This window comes from Podarcis liolepis (genome assembly GCF_965112155.1).
Source record: "Podarcis liolepis genome assembly, chromosome: 2".
Lineage (NCBI taxonomy): Eukaryota > Metazoa > Chordata > Lepidosauria > Squamata > Lacertidae > Podarcis > Podarcis liolepis.
In genome coordinates this window covers 101,513,445-101,537,539 of record NC_139555.1, presented here as the reverse complement: position 1 = coordinate 101,537,539, position 24,095 = coordinate 101,513,445, and the positions used below count along the sequence as shown (strand labels likewise).

The 24,095-nt window shown below is 40.9% G+C and overlaps 1 protein-coding gene across 9 annotated transcripts in view; it reads right to left on the bottom strand.

The window, feature by feature from the left end:
* CADPS (calcium dependent secretion activator) overlaps positions 1–24,095 on the bottom strand; it is a 356,444-nt gene that overhangs the window by 78,442 nt on the left and 253,907 nt on the right. For 8 of the 9 annotated variants that reach the window (XM_083491174.1, XM_083491178.1, XM_083491175.1 and 5 more), the window contains 3 exons: positions 20,305–20,411; positions 13,280–13,436; positions 11,525–11,666 (listed from right to left, as the gene is read on the bottom strand). In XM_083491174.1, the coding sequence (XP_083347300.1) occupies positions 11,525–11,666; positions 13,280–13,436; positions 20,305–20,411 (406 nt within the window). Of the gene's footprint in view, positions 1–11,524; positions 11,667–13,279; positions 13,437–20,304; positions 20,412–22,773; positions 22,879–24,095 lie in introns of all 9 variants that reach the window. The other variant, XM_083491182.1, reaches the window with a different exon arrangement.

The window sequence follows — 24,095 nt, the reverse complement described above, 5'->3', positions numbered from 1 at the left end:
GGTGACAATGCAGATGCAGCAGAAGCACAGTGGCACTCATAAACAAATCTGCAAAGTTCACAGCGAGACGACAGTCAAAAGACCCAAACCAAAAACATTTCAGAGAGAAGCATGAATATGGAAGGCTTGGGGGTTTGTTTGTTTTTAAAGCAGTCTGCAATTGAAAATAACAATGACAAACAACAAGTTGCTGAAAAGAAAAGAGAGCCGGGACGAAAACGAAAGAAGAGACGTTTATAAAGTAGCAAATTAAAACATCAATACAGAAGGACGTAACCTACATAGATCCTGAGGACTTTTCAAAGCACAGAGACTGGTTCCTATTTACAGTGAGGGAACGCACTTCAGGGATCCAAATGTACAATAGGGAGGACATAATGACATAGTTACCCTAAGGCCGCAGTCCCATATACACTTTACTAGGGAGTAAGCCCCATTGGACACAGCGGGACTTACTTCTGAGTAAATATGCATAGGGATTGCACGATAAGTTTCAAAATTAACATTATTTTAAATGATGGTTTGTTTGTCTTTTAAAAATAGGGATAGCCAATGAATATAGAATCTGAACTTCCTTTCTCCATATAAATACATTTTTTCTTACGGACTCAGGGAACAGTATTCAAACTCTCAACAACTGAAACAAACACTTCCTACAACTTGAGTAGGTTTGCCATATGTCCAGGATTTTCCGGACATATCCAGAATACTGGGAAAATCTGGATGCATGTGGGCAGTGCAGTTTTTGCAAATTTTCCATAAAAAATAGCTCAAAAACGATCTTGCAAAAAAGCTCAAGAACTTTCGGCAGTACTAAAAATAGCTCAACAACCTTAAATTTGGGCATACACAAATAAATCCCTGATCCTATGTTTCTATGTGGCCATAAGAACTTGATGAGAGCTCCTATACTTAAAGCAGGATTTCCCATTTATTTCAGTTGAGTGGGAATGCACACACAAAGCTGTCTTTCCCATACAAGTGAACAGAGAATCCTTACATGAATGTGATATCTTTGGCAGTCACAGAAAGTTACTTATTGTTCGTTGATAGCGATTATCACCAAACTCTGCTCAAAACAGAATTGGGTGGTGCATGTGTGGTTCTGTCCACAGCGGAACTGAACTATAGGGGATTTGTAAGCCTCCTTAGGGGATTTGTAAGCAGGTGCAGAGATCTCCTGGCTTGTGGCACAGCAGGTAGGGGAAGCTTGTGGAGCCACCAGAACCCAGGGAGACTTGTAAATGTTCTGACTGATCTGGCTTCAGGAATCCAAGGCTGATTTTCCAGCAGCTGATGTGGAAAAGGAAATGAGAGAAATACATTGGGCACCAGCTTGGTTGCAGAAGTTGCCAGAAATAGGAGTACAAGACACCATCCAACCATCTTAGAGACTCCACTCTGGATTTGCGTAGGGTTTTCTGATTGAACTGGCTTCAGGAATCCAAGGCTGATTTTCCAGTAGCGTGAGAAATTCCAGCAGACTTCTAGACTGGAGAAAAACTATTCATCCCAATCCTGTGTGCATTTACTGTGGAGTAAGTCCCTCTGAATTCAACAGAGTTTACTTTCAAGTAAGGGGGTCTAGGATTACATCCATGAAGTCTAGTTTTATGAATATAAACAAGAGCTAAGGTCTGCTGATTTCACAGGACTTACTCCCAATAAATGTGCCAAGGATTGCATCCTTATGCTGCAGTTCTATGTATGTCTACTCAGATATAAGTTGTAATGTATTCTATGAAATTTACTCCCAAATTAAATATGTGCAGGGCTGTGGATCTTTAATTTTTCTTTTCTTTTCTGGGGATTGTTATGCAATCTATACTCACATTTTCGTTCCTAATTCTAGTGACAAAACGAATGCCTGAAGGAATGAGCTTGCACGATTGAGGATTTGCTACCCTATAGACTTGAAATATGAGTTCAAAACCTACTTCAGCCCCAGACACTGCAGATCAGGATTGGCAATAGTAACATACATATATGATTAATAATAGTAATAGTAGTAGTAGCAGCAGTAGTAATAATAATAATAGAGAAGCACTTTTTAGTGCTCTGGGACACAATGAGATTTGGGTACACTTTTTCAGCATGATGTGCATTCAGCTAATCAGTTCTGCTAGTGTAAGCCAGCACAAGGATTCCCGCTAGTGAAAGGGAGCTTCCCCTTCTGCGCCTCACCTACTCCAAATCTGCTCAGGAGGGGCAGGAGAACTGCCAGGACCGTACGCAGTGGGGAAGAGAGGGAGATAATTCCATGGGGCAATCATAAATGTTTGCATTGATGGAACAAGCTCCTTAGTCCTGAGCTGACTTCCACCCATTATTCTCATATATTCCCCATGACTTAAATATGGAATCGGCTAACCTCTAGAGCAAAATTAGAAGCCCCTGCTGTGAACGGGAAGAGCTGTCCTATAGGGGAACAGACTCCCACAAGAGGTGATGGACTTTCCTTCCTTAGAGGGTTTTAAGCAGAGGTTGGATGGCCATCTGTCATGGATGCTTTGGCTGAGATTGCAGCCAAAGGAATTGCAGGAAATTGGACCAGATGACCTGCGGGGTTCCTTCCAACTCTACAATTCTATGATCACATGATCCCATTCCCAATTAATAATGTTAATTGACAACAAGGTGGTAGGTTTTCTGGGGCTACTGGAGGAAAAAACCAAACAAGAACACTCTGATGAGCAAGTGTAACCTCTCAGCCTAATACCTGGCTCCCAAAGGAGTGGTAAAAACCATGTCTGACCAGCAGCATTTGACTGCAGGAAGTGGCTCACATAACTGAATACTCCTCCATGCCAGGAAATCCCCTGAATATAACAAACCAGGAAGAAAGCTAGGCTGAAACCCTACTTTATGATAACTACTTGGAGAGGGGGGCATTTTTTGTATAGAGAAGCATTCGGTCATGTACTCATCTGAAGTGGTGCAGTGGAGCCTAGATAAAAGTTTATCACTACAATGAGAGCTATGATTCCAGCAGGCCTGGTACCTGAAATGTGATTTGACTGACTCTCTCTATTGAATACATTATCATGTAATAAAATACATATTCCATAAAAATACACACGGGAGGGTTAGTGACTGTAGACGCTTCATCTGATGAAACAGATGTGACCAGAATAATGACCTCACGAATGAAAACATCTTGCAGTTTTGGTACCTAGAAATTCACTCTCTGAGGATTTTTATGATGCTCTCAACAGGAAACAAACATTTTAGACATAAACAATGCTCACTGAGGACAGCTGGTTATAGCAGACATATTCCAGAGATGACAGTAAGAAAGATATACTCTCATATCATTCATTTTTTTATATATAAAAAGCAAAATGATTTAACTACCATCTGCCCAGCTTAAAGAGAAATGAAACTCTTCTTCATACAATTATATACCACCCACAACAGAGCAAGATTAATTCAGAAATTCCTTGCAGTTTCATTATGAAAGCAAATCCCAGCAACCAGATTAAAGTCATAGAAAGAACTGTACACTTGAGAAATTTACTGGTATGTGAGGGTGCTCAACATTTTGCATATCAATTTCTTTTATTTTTGATTGGCATCATCTCATTGTCCCATGCCAAAATGTGACTGACACCACGGGGAGCCAATGCTGTGTCCTCCTGAAGTTGTTGGGCTATAACTCCCATCAACCACAGCTAGAGGCCAAATGTCAGAGATCATGAGAATTGTAGCCTAACAGCCAGCAAAGGCTGGCACAGTGGGATGGTGCTACACCATTGTTCTCCCAACAGTGGCAACGCCGCCACTCACCATGACCAGTCTGGGCAGGGTGGCAGCAACATTGAGGCGGCAGTGTGCACTAGCAAAGCCCTGACCTTGTCACTGTCCTGCTCTGCTTCTAACCTTGGTAAGCCACAATGATGCCACTCTCAGGAAGGCAGTAGTGTGGCATCATCACTCCGTGCTGGCTGTTCCTACACCTGGAGTGCAGCACATTGGCTACAGCCGTATTATACAGCCCACATTTTAGTATAATCTCAAGCAGGATGTCACAGGGAAAGTGCATCTAAGGCTAAGGGTTCAAAGAAGTGGTATGCATGTGCAAAGGACAGGCCTATGTGAAAACCTAAAAACAAAACTCTGGTTGTGTGTCTATGATTCTGCTCTGTGCACACCTATTCTTTGTTTGGATCCCAGCCGATGTATTTGATTACAGACACCGACACAAAACTGGTTCTGAATTAGATTTTTGTGCAGTGAACCTCTGTGTGTTTGGCTGTTTTTCCAAGCCACTTTTGCCCAGGTATGTATTTGTGTTGCCTTTACTCCATGTAAATAGGATGTAATGTTTTCAAACCATTCCAGATGAAGAATGTTGAGTCACCACCAAGTGAAAAATCCCTTCTGCTTCAACTATAATAGAGTAGCAAGGTTTGGCATTTGGGTGGCGGGGTGGGGGGGAAGGATGAGATCCAGCCATACTCTGAGTAGACCTACTGAAATTGATTAGTAGTATGACTAAGTTAGATATCACCTTAGGTCACCAACAAGACACCCATGGGTACAATGGAAATCTTGAGGCCTTCCTCTGGCACCCATGAAATGGGGAAAGAAGAGATCTGTTCTTACATACGGCTAGATCTAGACTTTGTCATAATTAGAGTAGTCCATTGAAACCAATGGGACCTATGATACTCATGCCTGACTTACGGTAAGTCCCATTGACTGTAATGAGGTCTACTCTTAAGTAAGGATCCAATCCACTGTGTTTTAATTAATGGAACTGTTGCCTCCAATCTGGTGGTTTTATTTTTCTAGTTAAGGCTGCAATCCAGAAGGCAATTATGGACTCTTCAGTGGGACCTGCTTATTTCATAATTATATGCTGATTTTCAATTTGTTTGCAACCTAAAATATTGCATAACCCTTTAACACAGGCAAATGAATGCCTCTTAATCCAAATTGGAAATGAGTTCTCAGAATGGCTGAGAATCTGTTACAAATTCCAAGATTGATAGGCATATTCAGTTGGACATCAAATGTTAAGAAATTAATTGAAGGCATGTAAATTCATGAAGAAAAGCAACTTAAGCTTGTCAATCACATATAAATACATTTTTTTTAAAAAAGATGCTTATTATAATATTTAAAAGGCACTGGATATTCAGTGTTTAATAAAACGTGCATTACTGTAGTTTTACAGTGATAAGCAATATTAGTCATACTTACTGATTTAAATGGGTATACTCTGAGTATGAGTAATGTTGGGTATCACCCAAAAGGTTTACTATTAATAAAATATTTTCTTCCCTCGCAGTCAAGTATTAATGCAATGTTGTTATATGGTGCTGTGTCCACACATACCTTTTTATTCCATTTCTTTTAAAAGCCATATTACAACTCAGTTTCTTTTTCACAGTAAACTAAAATACTGCAGTATATGTAAGAATTTCTGAGCTTCTCTATTTGGACTTTTTTTTTTGGCAGGGGCAACTGATCTTATTTACACATCTAACTATCTGATTTGAAGTTTCAGCCAAGTTATCGGAGTTGCACCTAACAGTCATAGCACCTGGGTGTTATTAGAGCCACAGAACGGCACGCGTGAAAAATGACATTGCTTCTAAGTATCACTGCACACATTTCTCTCTTATAAAAGTATCCCTTGTGCTGCAGTCAAATTGGATAAGCTGATGCAGATTGTCTAATACCCATGGGGCAGATATGGGTCCTGTGCTTGCTTGTGTGTAGCCGACCGCAAGGTTGGCTACTGCTAGGGGAGGGCAAGGCAACCAGAACGACCACTGACTTCCATGAGGAAGCAAGGTATGGACTGCTTACCGTCAGCTGTGTGGTCGGTATTCCTGCAAGCATACAATGAGGTTTCCTTCTGGCAGGTTCTATTGGTCACTCACCACAATTCCCAGGCCCATTCCAATGCCTCCAGCAGCCTAGGCTTCGGGGTCTACTTCAAGGGTTGTTGGTGCTCCCAGCCATGGCCTGCTCATTGGAGGGAGAAAGGATCACATGCGACCTTACCTTCCTAGAATTCTTCCCCATCCTGGTGGCTGTACATATCTGGGTTGAGGAATGCCGGAACTTCAGGGTCTGACAATCAAGTGGTGGTGAGGGTTCTGGCCAAGCTGTCCTTCTGGCAGGACCTGAGGTTGTTATGGGCATTTGTGCTCCAGCTGGCTAACATCTCCTTTTCAGCCAGTTTTGTTCCAGTAATAGCACAGTGGACATTCTGTCTCAATTTCAGGAGGATCGCTTTGGAGCTCTGGCACCTGGGGCTCAGTTGGATTCAGGGCTCTTTCCTGAGGACCTGTGGGCACTTGGAGGCAATGCGTGATGCAGGGAGTATTACAGTCCATCGCGCCTTCCACATTCCAAGCGTACTCCAGGGCATCGTCTTCCTTTGAAGCCTTTAGGTCTCATGCTGGGGTGGGCCCAGACTCCCCTCAGGCATGAGAGGTGGATTTCCTGCCATACCTTGTGTCCCTTAAGAACCGGGGGTTAGACACCACGACCATGTCCTTGCATGTAGCTACAACCACCATCTTTAGTAAATTCCTCTGGTTCCCCACCCCCTGCAATTACTTCCAATTCCAAAGGCTGTTGGAAGGCTGGCGCAGGCACCACCTTACAGCCCCAGATGTGGGGAGACCAATTACATATGGTCTCCTCAGAGATACCGTATTTTTCCATGTATAAGACTAGGGTTTCCCCTCTAAAAAATAATGTTAAAAATTAGGGGGTGTCTTATACATGGGACCATCTCCTATCTCCTCCCATTTTCTTAAATCTGAGTCCCCCAAAATAGGGGGCGTCTTATACACGGGGGTGTCTTATAGACGGGAAAATACGGTATATGGAAAGTTTTGGGCAACATCTGCTGGACGAAATATGAGAAAGACTTTTCCGGTGAGTACTGATGCTCTCTTTCTCAGGGCCTACAGCCTATCCCCCCCTTCCGGTTTGAACTTCTTTGTTTTATAAAAATATTTATTTATTTCTGTGGTAGTCATTACTCTTAACAATGACATCAAATTGCATCAAAGTACAGTATTAATGAAAAGAATGCATTTTTCTTAAATGATTTCCTGTAAAGGACACACAAGCCCTATTCAGGCATTATGTACACAGGCAAGTTGCCCGGTATGTAGGTGTGAGCGAGGGGCTCCAGCAAGAACAAGTATGTTAGCTTTACCTGCTCTGTGCCCCAAAACACACAGGAAGCACGCATAGATACAGGAGGCTCTCTGCTGCAGAAAGTCACCTTCCAACTCAAGGCAGCTGATGAAAATGGATGTGGATGGGGGTGGAGCTAACATGCTTGTCCTGCTGCCCTTTCTCGTGTGGTAGCTGACCTGTGTACTGTGACCTTGCTCCAGATGAGCCAAGTTCTGTTGACCAAATTCCTCAGTGCATTGATATCTGGGTGGTTGCTGAATACCATGGAGCTCATCGAGCAATGAGTCCAGAGGTGCTGTTGCTTTGATCCCTTACCTCATGTGACTGTCTGCATTTAATCTCCGGAGAATAGATTTATCTTGCATATTCAGTGTTTTGGAAAAATGTGTTAGGGTTGCTGCCTTGCTTCGATTAATTTCCCCTGCATGGTTTTGTCCACAGTTACCAAGCTGTGCAAACCTTTCAAAAAGCAAGAGGACTCGTCTTGATAAGGTTTGCGGCTTTTGCAGAATGAGTGAAATAATAGCAATAATAAAATAAAACAAAGAGAGGCATATTTATACAGCATTTGTAGGGACTCTTTGTTGCTTTCAACGCTTATCTCTATGTATGGCTCGAGTCAATTTCAAAGGTGCTCTGCAGCATTTTGCAATGGATTTTTTTTTCTTATAGAGCCATCTGGTTAGGTTAAATAAAGTGCCATATATTTCAACCTTGATTTGCAGGCAGGCATGTCAAAAGGTCTATTCTAAAGACTCTGTGTTGTGATAGAACTTCTTGGCCTGCGAGAGGTAATGAGATTCCATCCACACAATTTGACCTAATGATTCAAAGCAAGATAGCAGAAGGCTCCGTGAGACATATGCATCTCTTGCTTTCTCTTCCAGATAAAGTTGAAAGCTTTTCTCCAATTCTCTCGAATGGGAAGCGAATATTTGCCGATAATAATTTACACTGAATGGAGGTCACATTGTTAGCTTTGTTATTAACTAAGGCTGAAAACCCTATATATGCTAAAGCAGTGGCTTCCAAATGGTGATTGCACCAGGGATGAGGAATCTGTGGCCTTTCAAAAGTTCTTGGACTACCATACCTACTGGCCTTGCTGTCTGGGACTAATGGGAGCTGGAGTCCAATGACATCTGGACTTCCCCAGGTCCCTCATCCCAGCATTCAGTCTATGGCTGGACTCCAAGAGCAGGGGAGGCAGCCTCTCTGTACAAAGTACCACTGTAATTAGCAAGTCTTTGTCTCAGTGGTAGGTGGGAAGAACTCTGAATGAAATAAAGCTCCTCCTACACAACATGGACAAGCTGAAGGTAATTCACACTATGATATGGCAAGCTGAGTCCTGAAAGGAGAAAAGGCAGTCCATCCTTCCTATGTCAGAAGAGTAAATAGCTGCTGAGCAGATCCTCCTGAAAGACAGGATGACTTCTTAATGATGTTTAGAACAGGATGTTGTTGTTGTTGGCATCTGTCTGTCTTGAGAGACAATGGAGTGCGCCTCCAGGGGTGAAGTCAGACCGCTGGAGAACGACAGAGCCTGCTATGGCTGCAGAGGCCCGTATTGCCTCCTGTGTTGTTTTTGCTGCATTAGCAGCACCAAAGTGATCTGTCCCGGGCACAAACCTGGGCAGTGTGTATGGAGGTCCAGGGGTGCCCAGAGGACAAGACCCTCTTATTGGCATCGCCAGTGTGGTCTAAAGGAAAGCAGAGCAATGCATTTGGCACCAGCTTGGCTGCAGGAGTTGCCGGAAAGAGGAGTATAAGATGCCATCCAACAATATTTGAGACTCCACTCCGGATTTGTGTAGGGTTTACTCCTTAGCCTTTTCTACTCAAAGATGTAATGGAATAGGACGACTGCTTGCAAAAGTAAAGCAGTCTGGAATCTCCTGCAGTAGAACAACTCTACTGGCTTGCAGAACTCATCCAGAGTAAATAGCCTGGGAATCACTAGGGCCAGCTGAAGATGGCTTAGGCGACTGCATGTAAGATCTGTGAGGTGTGCTCCAGAATTGCCTGCAATGTTGCCAAGTTTGTTAGGGCACAACTAGAGTGCCCAGTCTGGTGGCAGTGCTCTGTGGCCAGTCCAAAGATCTTCACTCCTTGGTGTCCTTTGGTGTCTCCCGTTTTAATTGCCATGTTGTTTTACTGTAATTGCTTTATTTCATATTTCAGTTATGGGCTGGGGGAGGCTGCTGTCTGAAGTCCAGGAGAACCATGGCTGGTGTCTGAGCTAGATGCACCAGTGGTTCAAATCAGTATAAGGCAGCTTCTATGTTCCTCTTCCACTTGTTGGCACCATTCTCCCCATCAAGCAGCACCACCTGTTTCTGATTTGGACCACTCTCTTTTCACCAGCATATTCAAAATTCAACAAAGTCTTCATGAATTTACATTTTCGTTTGCAAATCAAAAATGGCACCTACCCTTAAATACAAATCCAGTGTAAGAATTTAGTGAAGTTGACAAAAGATTGGTATAAATAGACGAGTGTAATCCCTCCACCACCTGCAACTGCATGGCATGATTCAGCCAAAGACACACGTTTAATTCCCTTAGATTTTAATAGCAGAGTTAACTACATCCTCAAGTCTCTGGCTGAAACCAATGGCACTTCAATATGCCAGTTGCTACTGGAGTGTGCCCATGTTAGGCTTGAAGGGCATTTCTAAAAAAATCCACCTTTATACAACTTTTAAAGATAACATATAAAGAGAAAGCCCTGCATAGCTTTCCTGCACAACATTACCACTAAAATAATAGATCTTCATGCACAAGCGACTGTGATACAATTAAATATCCCTGAATTAATTTAGAAACAGAGATTGCTATTGAAAAGCAGCAGACTTTTATAAGAAAGAGAACATGTGCAGGAAAAAAAAAGTGACTGCAAACCATAATTCAATTATGCAGATCATGGAACTAATGTGGAATAAATAAATTGTGGACTCTGGCTTGGACCTAATAGACCGAACAACATGTTAAAAAAAAAAGAAAATATAAATTCATTTAAAACTACAAAGTGCATATATGTGTGCACTATTTCTCAAGTATATGTTTCAGTATTGTTGCCTAAAATAAAATGTAAAACACAATTTTTATGGTGCAACTATTAATCAATGCATTTTCCAAGCATGTTTTGAGACAAGAACCAGTTTTCTTTGGTGAAAAGAGCCTCCTCATGAAGCACATTTGCCCCTTAGAGGTGGTTTTCACCATTTCATTACATGCCTTGCCAAGTAACACGCAATTCCACCTGTGGGCAAATTTCCCTGAAAACTTCCATCTTTTTTTCTGAATGCTTTTTGCTTGATGGTAGGTCAAAAGAAGAAATTGCTTCCCAGTAAGAAACTCAGAGTCAGTTCACATGAGTACTGGGAACATGACAGTTATTAGAGAACCACTCGATGGCATCAGGTCTAAGATCAGGCTTTTTACATGCCATCACATGTTTGATATAACAACAACAACAAAATTAACGATAATAATGCATTTGTAACCCAAACTAGGCATCAGCCTTAATTGAATATGGAAAAGAATACGTTTTCCCCTACTTCTCTCATAAGGAACATAAGTGTTGCAGTTTAGAACCGTAAGGCTCAGGTGCATAAACTAGTTTAGTTACTCTTGAGTACCTGGATTTAGGCTTGAGTCTTAGATGTAAGGTTCATTTATGCATTACTGGCAGTGGGGTAGGAGCTGCTTCTTAGCAGTTTTGTCCCACATCACCTGCAGGAATGCCTTTATCTGCAAGCTGAGGCCAAGAGCCAGGTGGCAAGGAACCATGTCACTGGCCCTGTCTATCAACTCAAAGATCAGCAGAATACTCGGAAAGGAATTCTCTCAGCCCCGAGTGACTTGGCCATCTTCATCATCCTTCCAAGCAGCAAGGTGAATCCTACCACTTGTCAACTGCTCTCTCACGTGTGGTAAGTGATCCCAAGAGTGATATGGAAAGAAGCTACAACCACCAGCTGACCCATGATTCAGCTTTTCCTATGTCAGATCATAAGTGGTTAGTATCGCTTAGTGAAAAACACAGCACTATGCTTAAGTGTTCAATAGTTGGGCTATAAAGAGCGAAAAGAGACAAATGAGAGAACTTTCACTCATGCTCTACCTTTGCATTCCAGAATGCAAATAATTAAAAATTAACAATGCATAATATACCACAGAGTATCTATGAAGTCTTCCATAAAACCAGTGGACTTCTCTTTCAAGACCTTATTTTTTTTTGCACCCAAACAAAAAACATTCACAGAGCATCTACTGTTTTACTAATTCATCTGCGTATGAGTCCTCTTGTACCCGAAAACTCCAATTGTATCAAAGGAGGTTTCCTTACTTTACTGGCTCCCATGACTCCCGCTCAAATCCCCTGTGAATTGACTGTGCAATTGAGGATTCCATGAGATCGACATATCTAACAACAAGTGGGGCAAACAGGTCTTGAAGATGTTTGTGGTATTTTCCATTGCACAAATTATCTAGAATAAATAAATAAATAAAAGCATGGTAAGAAGTCTTTCGCGGCAACCCAGACTGTCATATTTATCGTACAGCATAAATTTTTGAGCTCAAAACAATACTTTACAGGGCAAAACAATTCCGCTAGAAAAGGTCCTGCCAAATAAAAGGCTTTGCTACCAAACCATTTACTCTACATTTCAGGGATTCTGATGAGGCTAGTAACTGCAATATTACCATCTTTCTTCAAACGAGCAAACAATAAAATCATACTCATTAGTGGCAACACAGGTATTAGCAAAACAGTTGTGTTCTTAGTACCGGGTACAAAATGCTGAAGATGCTTTGTACCGATTAAGACTTTCTTAGATGCGTCACTTTAAATCCTTGGATCTTTGATCCCATATAAAATAAACTGAATACGAAGGCATCATGGGAACTGTAGTTTTTTTTATGAGTGTGGAAAATACCATGAAAAATCCCTGTATCCAGCTCTTCGGAACTACAGCTTCCATGTGTCCTTGAAGGGAAACTGCAACATGTGCAGCACAACCTGATGCAGGGCTGCTTGGAAGTATACCCAACTGTATTCAATGGGGTTTAATTGCAGTCTTAAACGGGTTGAAGTTTGTGTTATAGAATGTCCTTAGGCTTGCACCCAGTGCTCATCATGAAATTTGTAAGATGCAAGCTCAGATGTTATTTCACAGACATTTGTCTTTATTTAAGATTCACCTTTCAACCCTCTTCACACACCAATCCCACTCACATCTTTTTGCCATGAAATGCTCTACACTCTCTGCCTACAGGTTCCTACAACCTAGATCTGAGTTTGGGAACCTGTGGCTCTTTAGACAATGCAGGACTCTAACTCCCATCAGCTCCAGCCAGCATAGCCGATGGTCAGGAATGATGGGAATTGTAGTGCAACAGGATCTGGAGGGTTGCAGGCTCCCCATCCTAACTAGATAGTTCTGATCCATCAGCTGGGAATCACTAACTTACATCAATGAGCTACTGAACAAATTGGAAGGATACGATAGCCATAATAAACAAAACAAAATAAAAAACCCAACACAGTGATCTGCACAAGCATTAGAAACTTCTGCAAATTCCTTCATTGAAGTTTTCACTATGGCTGTCCATGCTGTCCACAGAGCAAAGCTGATTTTTCTCTTTGAAACATGACTTCTTTTTCTGGTTGCATGAGCAACTGAAGTAGAAACTTCAAAGAACTTTGTAATGGCACATGTGGTTCTCCCTTGCATTTATTATGCATGCAGAGTGGTATTCAGCTAAGGTTTACCTACTGAAATTGATGGCCTCAACACAGTCATGCTAATAAAAAGAATGCTAACAAGTACCACCAACCAACTGCATAACTGGCTGGTGTTATTCATTTATAAGCTGGTTTCAATGAGGCAATAAAAAGGTTTGATACTGTCTTTGTATAGGAGTTTACATATGTAAGGTACATAGTTCCCTGAGTATGAATAAACAAGAATGCCTTTCTTCCAAAACCACTGAGAGTCAAACAAATTATCAAAGGCCACTTTTATTCCACAAAGAACCAGAAAACAACTGTTTTGCCCTATCAGAGAAGGAACATTAAATGGCCAAATACAATACATACAGTCACTACGAAGCGAATCATTTAGAAGTTGAAAGAGTGGAAAGCTGTCCCAGGTATCTGGGGGCTGGACCTCTAGCGCAGCATCCATATCCACCGCAAACAAGGAAAGGAAGGTTTCCGCATGCTCAACCATTAAATCTGACCACCAAGCAAAGGCCTTTAAAAGGAGTAGGGGGGAAAAAGTGAAAGAAGTATTAGTGATCTCCTAAACCACAGTGCATTTTCGCACTTGTAATAGGCATTCTGAAAACAACAACTACTAATGGGGATCCTACTGGAAACTAGCTTTATTGTAAAGAGAACAGCAGTACAAAATGCTAGCATGGTGCAGATATGGTGTATCCATCAAGCCCCTGCTACTTTTTGGCAGGAACTTCTCCAGGAGCGTTGAATCAGAACTGTATACTTCCTCTACATATCTGTAATGCAACAGAGGATGCATGCCTGTTCAGTTTACAATAACCCATTCAATTCCTTTTAGATCATGCTATTTGCTAGAGGGGTAAACTAGTTCTTTGTCTAAAATATAAAACATCTGGGAGTTTCTTCACTGTGTTTGTGGGTTTTCTCCTTTTCTTTCCCACGATCCTATCAAAAATCCATCTAGAATCTGACTGACAACTGCAATGTGAGAACAGCACTTGCACGGGAACTGACTGGCCCTAAAACATCTCACATGAACAGTGCAAAGTCAACCAGTCAATTAAAAAAAGATCCCTACCTTAATTTAACTCATTTAAGTTTTAAAGGAATTAAAGATGGTTTTCCCCACTTAGAATGGAAGAATTACCACCCAGTTTTAGAAGGCTGGCATTAGAAGAACCATCAAGCATCAAGCCAGGGTGAGCCTACAGCAGGAAATAAATCTAAAGTTGAAAACCAAGAAATATCAGTGAAGTAACTCTTTTGTCATGCGCATGGGTCCTCGAGAATTCACCGTACAGCTTTTCTGAAGTGACATTCACATCATACATGACTCAGATGTGAATGTGTTTGGAACACATGCATGCGTGTTTAAAATCACTTCTGCTGAGGAACATGCAGTATGAGTGGAGTTGTCAACAGGACCTTGTGCAGTAACTGTTAGGCAATACGGAAACTATTCAACAGCTTAGTGTTTATACAAGGTAAAAAAAAAAAGTCATTAGCATTTACCAAAGGGAGAAAAAAAGTTAAAACTTGAAAGTGAGGAAAAGGCTAGTTATATTTGATTAAATAGCCATTTTTAAATCTGCTAATGCGGTCCCTGCTCTGTGTTCCATCCTCCGAGGAGGTAACACTGTCAATCTGACTGGAGAAGTGCCTTTTGTGTGGTGGCCCCAGAGTTATGGAATGTGCTTCCCTGAGAGTTCTATGGATTGTATCCAACTAGGTCATACTCAGAGAGAGTAGACCCACTGAAATCAAGGACCAAGAAAACCACAACTGACTTAAATCCAGTGCTTTTTTTCTGGGGGAATGCAGGGGTATGCATAGCCCTAAACATTTTGTGATTCTAAGTTTGGCCTCATTGAGGGGCAGTATTTCAGTATAAGTAGGAAAATGAGAGTACTCCTAAACATTTTTTTACAGAAAAAAGCACTGCTTAAATCCATTGGGCCTACTTTGAGAATGTCTTAGTTTTGTACTATCTATGTATTCTTCTCCAAGCTCTTTTCAGAAGCAGATGAAGACCTCTTTATTCTGCCAGTCATTTCTGGAGTTAACAGCAGATTTCCAATTGCTGATTTATGTAGTTTTAAATTATTGTTTTATACTGTTTCAGTTAGACATGTTTTCAATTAGAAATGTTTTGCGGACATTTTTGCTAAGAAGCACTGTGCATAAAATGAATAAGTACATACAACTGAACAGAAATGGTTGGTGATTAATCATGTCAATTGCAAGGGTATATTTTTATCAGTGGATGGGGGAAACGCTTCAAATAGAAATGAATGGATGGACTGAACCCCTACTTTGTTTTGCAATGCATTATTTTTGAGACATTAACAGAAATTGATAATCAACATTCAAATTATTCACTGAAGGGCCCAAATTGCCAACTTTCACATTTTAAACTATTCCTTAACCTACTCAGGCATCCTTTTTTACTACAAGCAGTGCACCATGACATGGATTATATTAATTTTTAACAGGAGGTCCTGAGGAAGGCAGGAGGAATTGTACCTCTGATGTGCTAATTCAGACACAAAGGAGCTCTCTTTGTTCAGATACTGGTTTTTTGTCCTGGTTCCCACAGAAAACTCCTATGTGGATATGTGCCAAGGGATCCATAGTATGAAATATCAAGGGCATGGTGTGAGGGTTTAAGATTATATAAATTTGAATCTCTATGTAGTATTATAATGCCACGGCACTTTAACATTAAGAGCTCTATATTACTTTATATGTAATTGCAATTGTTTTGCTATTTTCTATTAATGTTGCCTTTGTAGATATCTGATTTGTACAAATATCTGATTTGCATCATATCCAGATTTTCAGGGGAAATTTAATTCTAACAGACTAGTTGTTACGGAAATTTCATGCAGATGAGTTCTGCTGGATCACACCAAAGGTTCATCTAGTCCAGCATTTTGCTTTCCACAATGGCCCATCAGATTCCTTTCAGAGATTTCAAGGGACTGTAATCCTAAAAAGTTCTGTATTTCTTCCCTGGCAAAATATTGCACAGTGTTCACAATTTTCTGCTTTGTTTGGCTCAGGTTATCGATTGCTTTTGTTATCTTTACAGGTTTTGCTTTATCTTCTGGACTAAAATACTGTGTTATAAATTACAGTGGATTGGCAGGGGTGGAAGAAACCTATCAGTAATAATGTCCACACACAAGAAACATACCTATGAGTTAAAAAAAGAGAAAGAGACAAAGAGAGCTAATGCTTTAGAAATTCAGAAGAAAGGATCACGGTCATTTCCGAAGAACAATGCTTTTCACTCTGTAAGTAGCAGTCAGCTTGCACTCAGTAAGTCTGTTCATTCATGCCAAGCTTATTGCCCTGTGATCACAGTATATTGTTCCTTCTTTCTCCAAAATGAGAGAAGTAACATGGTGTTACTCAACAATCCAGTTCAACACAGAAAAGTTTAGTTTGCCACCTACTTACCTTCTTTGTCCCAAGCATGGAAAGGAAGTATTCTCCCTACATCACCACACCTACAATTCCCCCCTACACCCATGGGAACTCATGTATATATGCATATCTCACAGAAGGTAAAATACATATATACATACTCCTACATATACATACATAAGGAGAGAGAATGGCAGTACTGAGACTGCCTATGGTAGCTACTGCCTTATAAAATGCCCTGTTACTTAGGGAAATGTTTACAAACAATGAGACAAATGGCATAGACTTAAAGGCTATAAGATGTCTGTTGGGATCTGAACAGCAACTTTAGCTTTTGCAACTGTTCAACAACACAGTTCAGGGCCCTTTTGCTTAAATTGAATTAATTGTACAGCACATATTTAATGACAATCTTCACTGTTCTCTGGAGTTTTTTGGAGGGGGGGAGGTAGGGGTGAGGAGTGTTGTGCGTTTGCTAATTGTTAACAAACCCACTATGAACTAGGAAGAAATCTTTTTGCGCATTAACAGGTGTGCGCATTAACAGGTGTGTTAATTCACTGTGCATTCTACAATACCCTTCCCATGTGCTCATGCTGCTTGTCTTAAATGGTTGTCAGTAAGTGATGTAAGGATGTGTGTGAAGTCTTCAGTGAACCTCAAGTGACCTGAAAAGTACTTATGAAAACTCATGTAAAGTAAGAGAAGGGAGTGTTTTCATTTTGTCTTTTTAATGCTACAAAGTCAGTAAATCTGGAGGGAGAAGGGGAAAGGCAACTGGCCATAGCATCTATAACATCACCAATCTACGCCACACTTACTTATTTTATGGAGCAATCCTAATTCCCAGCAGGGCTGAACAGAGTGTACAAGTCACTGCTGCATCTGTGGCACTGTTGCTTGTGCTGGCCTGGCTAGGAAGGAGGGGTGGAGACAGTGCTAAATGCTAGCAGAGAAGAAAGGCCTGGATCAGGCCAGTTGTGGATAGCTGGGTCGACTTAAGATCCAGCAGATTTCTTGGCCAGCCAAGCTAACCCTTTGCTGAAACACCCCATTTCAAGGGTTTGCGCTGGTGGGGATGCCACTAGAGACCATGCTTTTGGAGGGTGCAGTGGGAACCTCAATGGTGGCAGAGCTCCCTGTGCCCTGCCAGTGGATCCCAGCAGATCCAGGTACTGCCCACATCCTAACCTCCTTCAGGTCAGGGGTTAGGATTGATCTGTTGCACATCAGTCTTCTTGATCTATAAAACCCAAAATGGATTTGCGTTGATTCAGTAAATCAGGATGGAGAAGCTGTTGCCCTCCAGGTGTTGCTGGACTACAACTCCCATCATCTCCGCATATTGGCCATGCTGGCTGGGGTTGATGGAAGCTGGAATCCAACAGCAACTGGAGCGCTACAGGTTCCCCAGCCCTGCTCTAAGAGATAACTACTTTCAGTCAAGGCGGGCTCATATGCTAAGGGTCCTGTGTGGTTGCTGTTCGCCAGTGGTCCATTTGCATTCTACTTGGGTAATGTTGGACTAGCAGAATCATGTGCGTGTGTACTGGTCGCTGCAGGCATGTCCCTTGCCAACGTTGCTCCATGTGGTAGCTCTCAACATGTGGTGAACTGTTTTCCCTTACAGAACCTATGCCTCAAAGTCATAGCCATTGGCCACTTGTATCAGTTGTTGCCATTGTCTTGCTATTGAACAACTGCAGATTTCTCATTCCTTCATGAGGTGTATGAAAAAGGCGAGATATTGAGGTGGGAAGCAGCATTATTTGCCATAGGTATGCCACCACAGCTGCCCAGAATCATGCTCTTTCTGAATTAACACAGCTAGTCTTTCAGCAACATGAAAGCAGAATTTTCTCCACTCCTGAACCTTGGATCAACACTCTCTCCATATGTACATATTGTATATATATTTATATATACCGTATACCAAAACAATACACACAATGGACAAAATCAGAGGAAGGCTATAGCTATCCTAGCTAACAGTTTGGCACTTATTTTTATTACCAGCAGGGGGAAACTATATAGAGATCAGGTGTACGCTGAGCAACAGAGGTAAACAGGCTGAGGAAAGAGCCCAGGCAGGTAGAACAAGTGTTGGGATGTAACTGCAGTGCTTGTAAAAATAAATCCATCGCTACATGCACGGGCTGGAGAATTTCCCCCCACATTGGCCCTGCCATGTAGGGCTACAATTCCACAAGCAGTTCTGACAGAGGTTGCTGTTACATTCCTTGGCTCCAGAGTTACAAAGCAAGGATGACCCAGGGAAGATCCCATTAGGAAACATGGCACCGAGAGGGCATGCACGGAAATATGACAGGAGGTGACTTGTTTCATTCACTTTAGTCACATACCTCTTTCCCCTGCCAGGATCATCCAAGATTGAATGAACAGTAGAAAAACAGGGAGGAAATTTAAATATGCAATCAGGCATTAGTTGGGACTCGTGGATTGCTGTGCACTAGAAATAAATTAATTTTACTCTGCTTTTATTAGACATCTGATTTATGGTTGTTGTTTTTTTAATGGCGAAATTATTTATGTTAAAATGTATTTAATACAATATAGAAACGTCAATGAAAAGGAAAGGAGAAAATAGGGAATTAACGCTGCAGTGTTAAAATTTATAAACAAAGGATAGTTTTATCTTAATTTTAAGAGGATCATTTATATAAAAAAAGGTTATCACAGATCACTACATTTTTCAAAGAACATTGGATATGAGTTTACATGCAAATTTAACTTCATATATGCACCTGTATATGGGGGGATGAAATCCTGGCACCACATGAAGGCAAATGCACACTGACTACTTCGGAGTCAGAATTTCATTTTTTGGATTAATAAATGTGTGCTTTAAAATCCTAACAGGATTCTAAGCTGCTTTAAGAGTGGCAACTAAACCAGCTCTCCCTTTGCTGGAGAACTTACTCACTGAAAGGCACAAGTTGTGCCAAGACTTCTGGCAACATGAATAGTAACTGAAGCTGTATTCTTGGGCCCTGTTATGCATGCTTTAGTTCCTTGCATATTAAAGCATATGAACAACTATAGAGTCCTGTCCTAGTCTGGGCAGTTGTCAATTCATTGGTTAATTTCTATTATTGGCTGTTTGGTACATATAATATGGCTTTTGCACAACAAGAAAACTCAAACTTCAACTCATCTTAGCCCACCTCTTAAATTAGAAACCTTTTATGTTGTAGTTATTCTGCAGGTAAAAAAAACTGGCCAAATTTTGCTGCATCCCACAATGATTTAATAATTCAACATAAAATTATTAGTGGCAAACTGACTTCAAAGCTGAGGCATACCAGGTGGAGTAACCCAGACAAAAACACATTATATTGGAATGCAAAGTATATCTGCTTGGGGTTCTGTTCTTCTTCTTTTATTTTTGCAAGGAACAGAGGTAATCAAATTCTCTTATTGCAGATCTCTCCTGCAAAATCCATGTAGTTTTTACATTCTGACATAATGTTTTCTCCATGGATTTCTCCACAGGTAATCTCCGAAATGTTACATTGGAACAGAACCAGAGAATAGAATCTGACCACTGGTGGATACGATCCATAACTTAACTGCCTCTTTAAACCCCAGCCCAACTGAACCAGCATGTAAAGTGATGGTTAAGCAATTATGCCCATAGTTGTTTCATCAATCTTATACAGTTGAGCCCTATATGCATCTACTCAAAAGCATGTCTCATGAGGTCAACAGGATTTTACTCCTGGGTACGTGCGTAGGGGACTGTAGCCTCTAAGGTCTTTCCCTGTAAAATTATTTTTCTTTTTAGTGATATTTAGTTTTATTTTTGGGGGGTAGACAGTGGATTTGCCTTGCTCACACCCTATGGCGTAAAGAACTAGAGGTGCAAAACGCAGAGGGATGACACTTGGTCCAATAGGTCCCCGCTCAGAAATGTTTAGGCCACAGCTGCTCACCTCTGCATGGTGCTCTTCGTTCTGCTGTAGGACTTCAATTACCAATTCCGCCAAGCGAATTGTATCTTCTAGCTTTTTGGCAGGTGTGACTAACCGACCTACATTTTCTGTAGTACAAGAACTTGAATTAAAATGGAGTGAGACAGGATAGGCTCAATGTAAGGCCAACAGATTGGTTGCTTTTTTTTTTTTTAAAGAAAGAACAGAAAAGAAAAATCCCAGGGTAATTAATAATAGTAATTAAAAAGAAAAGAAAAGAGGAACCTCTACTTCATGCAAGGGTTAAAATGCTATGTAGTTAGTACTGAGCAAACCATAAAGCCACGTTTGTTGTTATACCATGAAAACAGTGCTCCAGCTTTGGATTTAAATATGCGGTACAAATTGTTTTACTTTGCAGTTGAGACGGTATCAAGTAACTACTTGAAAATACATTTCCTAGAGACAGCATCTTGGTCTTATCTGCATAGGGAACATCTGATTTCACAGTTTATGCATACATATGGTTGTGCTGCGCATCTCAAACACTGTTTGTGATTTTGAGTATTATCTAAACTGATCCAGAAATTAGGAATGTTAGAATGAAGGATTTAAGCTAATTCATCCCAGTTGACACCAGTGGTGTTACACCAGCTTACATCTACATTTGCGTGTCACTACGGTGCTCATTGTGGCCACTTCAACAGGGGCTGATGGGAGCTGCATTCCAAACCACCTGGAAGGCATCAGGTTGGGGAAGACCAGGGCTATTTTCAGCCGGAACTTGCCAGAACTCAGTTCTGGCACCACTCAGGTGGGCACCCTTGCCATTCTATGAGAACGAGGGAGGCAGTTATTGTCACATGGTGAGTTCCGGCACCTCTTTTTCTAGGAAAATAGCACTGGGGAAGACTGCATTAGCAAACTCTAACTATACCCACACCAACACCAACAGATCTCTCAGTGAGCCTCGAGATAGTGACAAAACACAAGGACTGCCAAAATGTGCAGTGCCCAGTGCTCCTAGTGGTTAGGTAGAAGAACGCCATATTTAGGGCACACTATATTACTGAGTTTGGGAACTTACCCCTCTCCCCCCCAGTATGTATGAGGGTTATAATAATAGAGGTTATCAATAACATTATGGTTATCCAGATAAACCTGGCAGAGGGCCTTTTCGATAGAGGCCCCTGCCCTGGGGAACGCCCTCCCATCAGATGTCAAGGAAACTAACAACTATCTGACTTTTAGAAGACATCTGAAGGCAGCCCTGTTTAGGGAAGTTTTTAATGTTTGAAGTTTTATTCAGTTTTTAGTGTTCTGTTGGGAGCCGCCCAGAGTGGCTGGGGAAACCCATCCAGATGGGCAGGGTATAAATTAAATTATTAAATATCCAATTATGTTAAGTGATTATTTTTTTTTTGCCTTTTAAACTGCAATTAATCCAGAATGCAGCAGCTAGACTGGTGACTGGGAGTGGCCACCGAGACCATATAACACCGGTCCTGAAAGATCTTCATTGGCTCCCAGTATGTTTCCGAGCACAATTCAAAGTGTTGGTGCTGACCTTTAAAGCCCTAAACGGCCTCAGTCCTGTATACCTGAAGGAGTGTCTCCACCCCATTGTTCAGCCCGGATACTGAGGTCCAGCACTGAGGGCCTTCAGGTGGTTCCCTCACTGCAAGAAACCAAGTTGCAGGGAACCAGGCAGAGGGCCTTCTTGGTAGTGGCGCCTGCCCTGTGGAACATGCTCCCAGCAGATGTCAGGGCAATAAACAACTATCTGACTTTTAAAAGACAACTGAAGGCGGCCCTGTTTAGGGAAGTTTTAAATGTCTGATGCTCTATTGTTTTTAAAATTTGGTGGAAGTCACCCTGAGTGGCTGGGGAAATCCAGCCAGATGGGTGGGATATAAATAATAAATTATTATAAATTATTATTATACAATGCCTTGGCTACTGCATCCCTTTGGGGCTGTACCTTCCACTCACACAACTGAACCAGCAGATATAACCACAAGCTTACCTGCAAGAATTTGTCTCTAGATGAAATGTAGATTCATTCCAAGCTTAATTTATTTTTCAACAACATTTTTTTTAAAAAAATTATAACCTCCTCCATTTTAGAGAACCATATTGTGGACAACTGGAGCACTGCTCAATGAAACGGCATACTTCTCAATCATTTCATACTTAATTTAATTCATACAGATTCACATATCTCATGCAAAATGTTATGCATCAACAATGTTATTTTGTGCTGACGTTGATATTTGAAAATGTTGCATATGTCAGACATTGCTAGACAAAAAAGGTGGACATTTTGAAACCAATGCTATTTACTAGAAGCGCTGCGCTAGGAAATTTCTCTTTTTCAAAGCCTACGGTCGAGACTACTTTCCTATGATCTAAACTAAGAGCAAATTAAGGAGAAAAAGGCTAAACTAGAAAGATATATTTAATAAAAGAAAGGAAAACCATTACGGTTACTTGGTGCTTGCTTAGGTATGCCTTTCAGCATCTGATTTATCATGTTAGTCTGCGTTTGAGTGGATGGAGTGGGCCCAGCTGGGGGCTTGGGCACGGACGATCGAGCTGTTCGTGAATGATGTAAAGAGACAGCAAAAGTAAAGACACATGTGACTTCATAAACAGTGACAAAAAAAGATGAAAACTTTTGAACGAAAAGTAAGCAGAAATGATAAAAGTACAAATGGAATAGCTGCTGTTTTGCTTATCGTCAACTCAAGTACTACACAATTATGACAACAAACATTTTTTTCTGAAGTCGACAGATTCCACTATGCTACAAGAATTCACAATCTAGGATGCTTAAAATTCAGTGCGAATGCTAATTGTTATTTCATGTAGCCAAGTGCAAAAAGCAGGATTTTAGTACAGTCAATTAGTTGTGTATGGTTTTTTTTTAAAAAAACTTTATCTGCATGTGTCAAATGTGAAATAGCATTGCATGCCTTTGATACCCATATCGTGGCAAGAAATATTGCCTGCTATGGATTTCTTCTAGATATTGTGAGACTTATTAACTGAAAAAAAGCAGAAAGTACAGAAACGAATTGTTTTGCAATGACTGCATTTTGAAAAAAGTAAATAACACCATTCTGGGCTAAAAGGATTGCTATACAGCATTCTTTGTGCAATTTAAATATGTACTCAAATCTCTCGCTTTCTTTAAAAAAAATGTGTGGTTTCTGATTGTTTCCAGCTCATTATTTTCCACTTGGAATTCTAGTGGCTTTTATATTCTGGGTTGAATCATATATAAAAACTTGCCAGCTCTATCAAATATGTTACTTTGCTATTCCAAATGTTAGAATACTGCAAATCAGGACTTGACCCATCTGTCATATAGTTTGTGATATCAGCCTAGGGGGAATATATATATATATATATATATATATAAAATTTCTGTATGCACACAACAACAAATTCTATATGATGAATGTACCTCTCCTATAGTTTATGTTATGTTCTAGATCAACATTATAATAGCCAAAGCACTTCTCTAAACAATTCTGTCTGCAAGGAGTCTGGCATATTTATCTACATGGTTTGTTGCCAGAAGCCCTTTTCTTTTTGCTTGCATTTTCCAGAGATGGAAAAGAAGGAGAAAAGAAAGAAAGAAGGAAAGAAAGAAAGAACCTAACTGTTTAGCTCTTTACAGGAAGATGATTTCTGGTAAATTGTAATTTTGAAAGTGTTCTAAAAATGTTATAAATGGCTGTATGTTCAGGGTGGTAGAAACATTTGTCTCTATGAAGCGCAACTGTAAGGGAGCAATCCTATATACA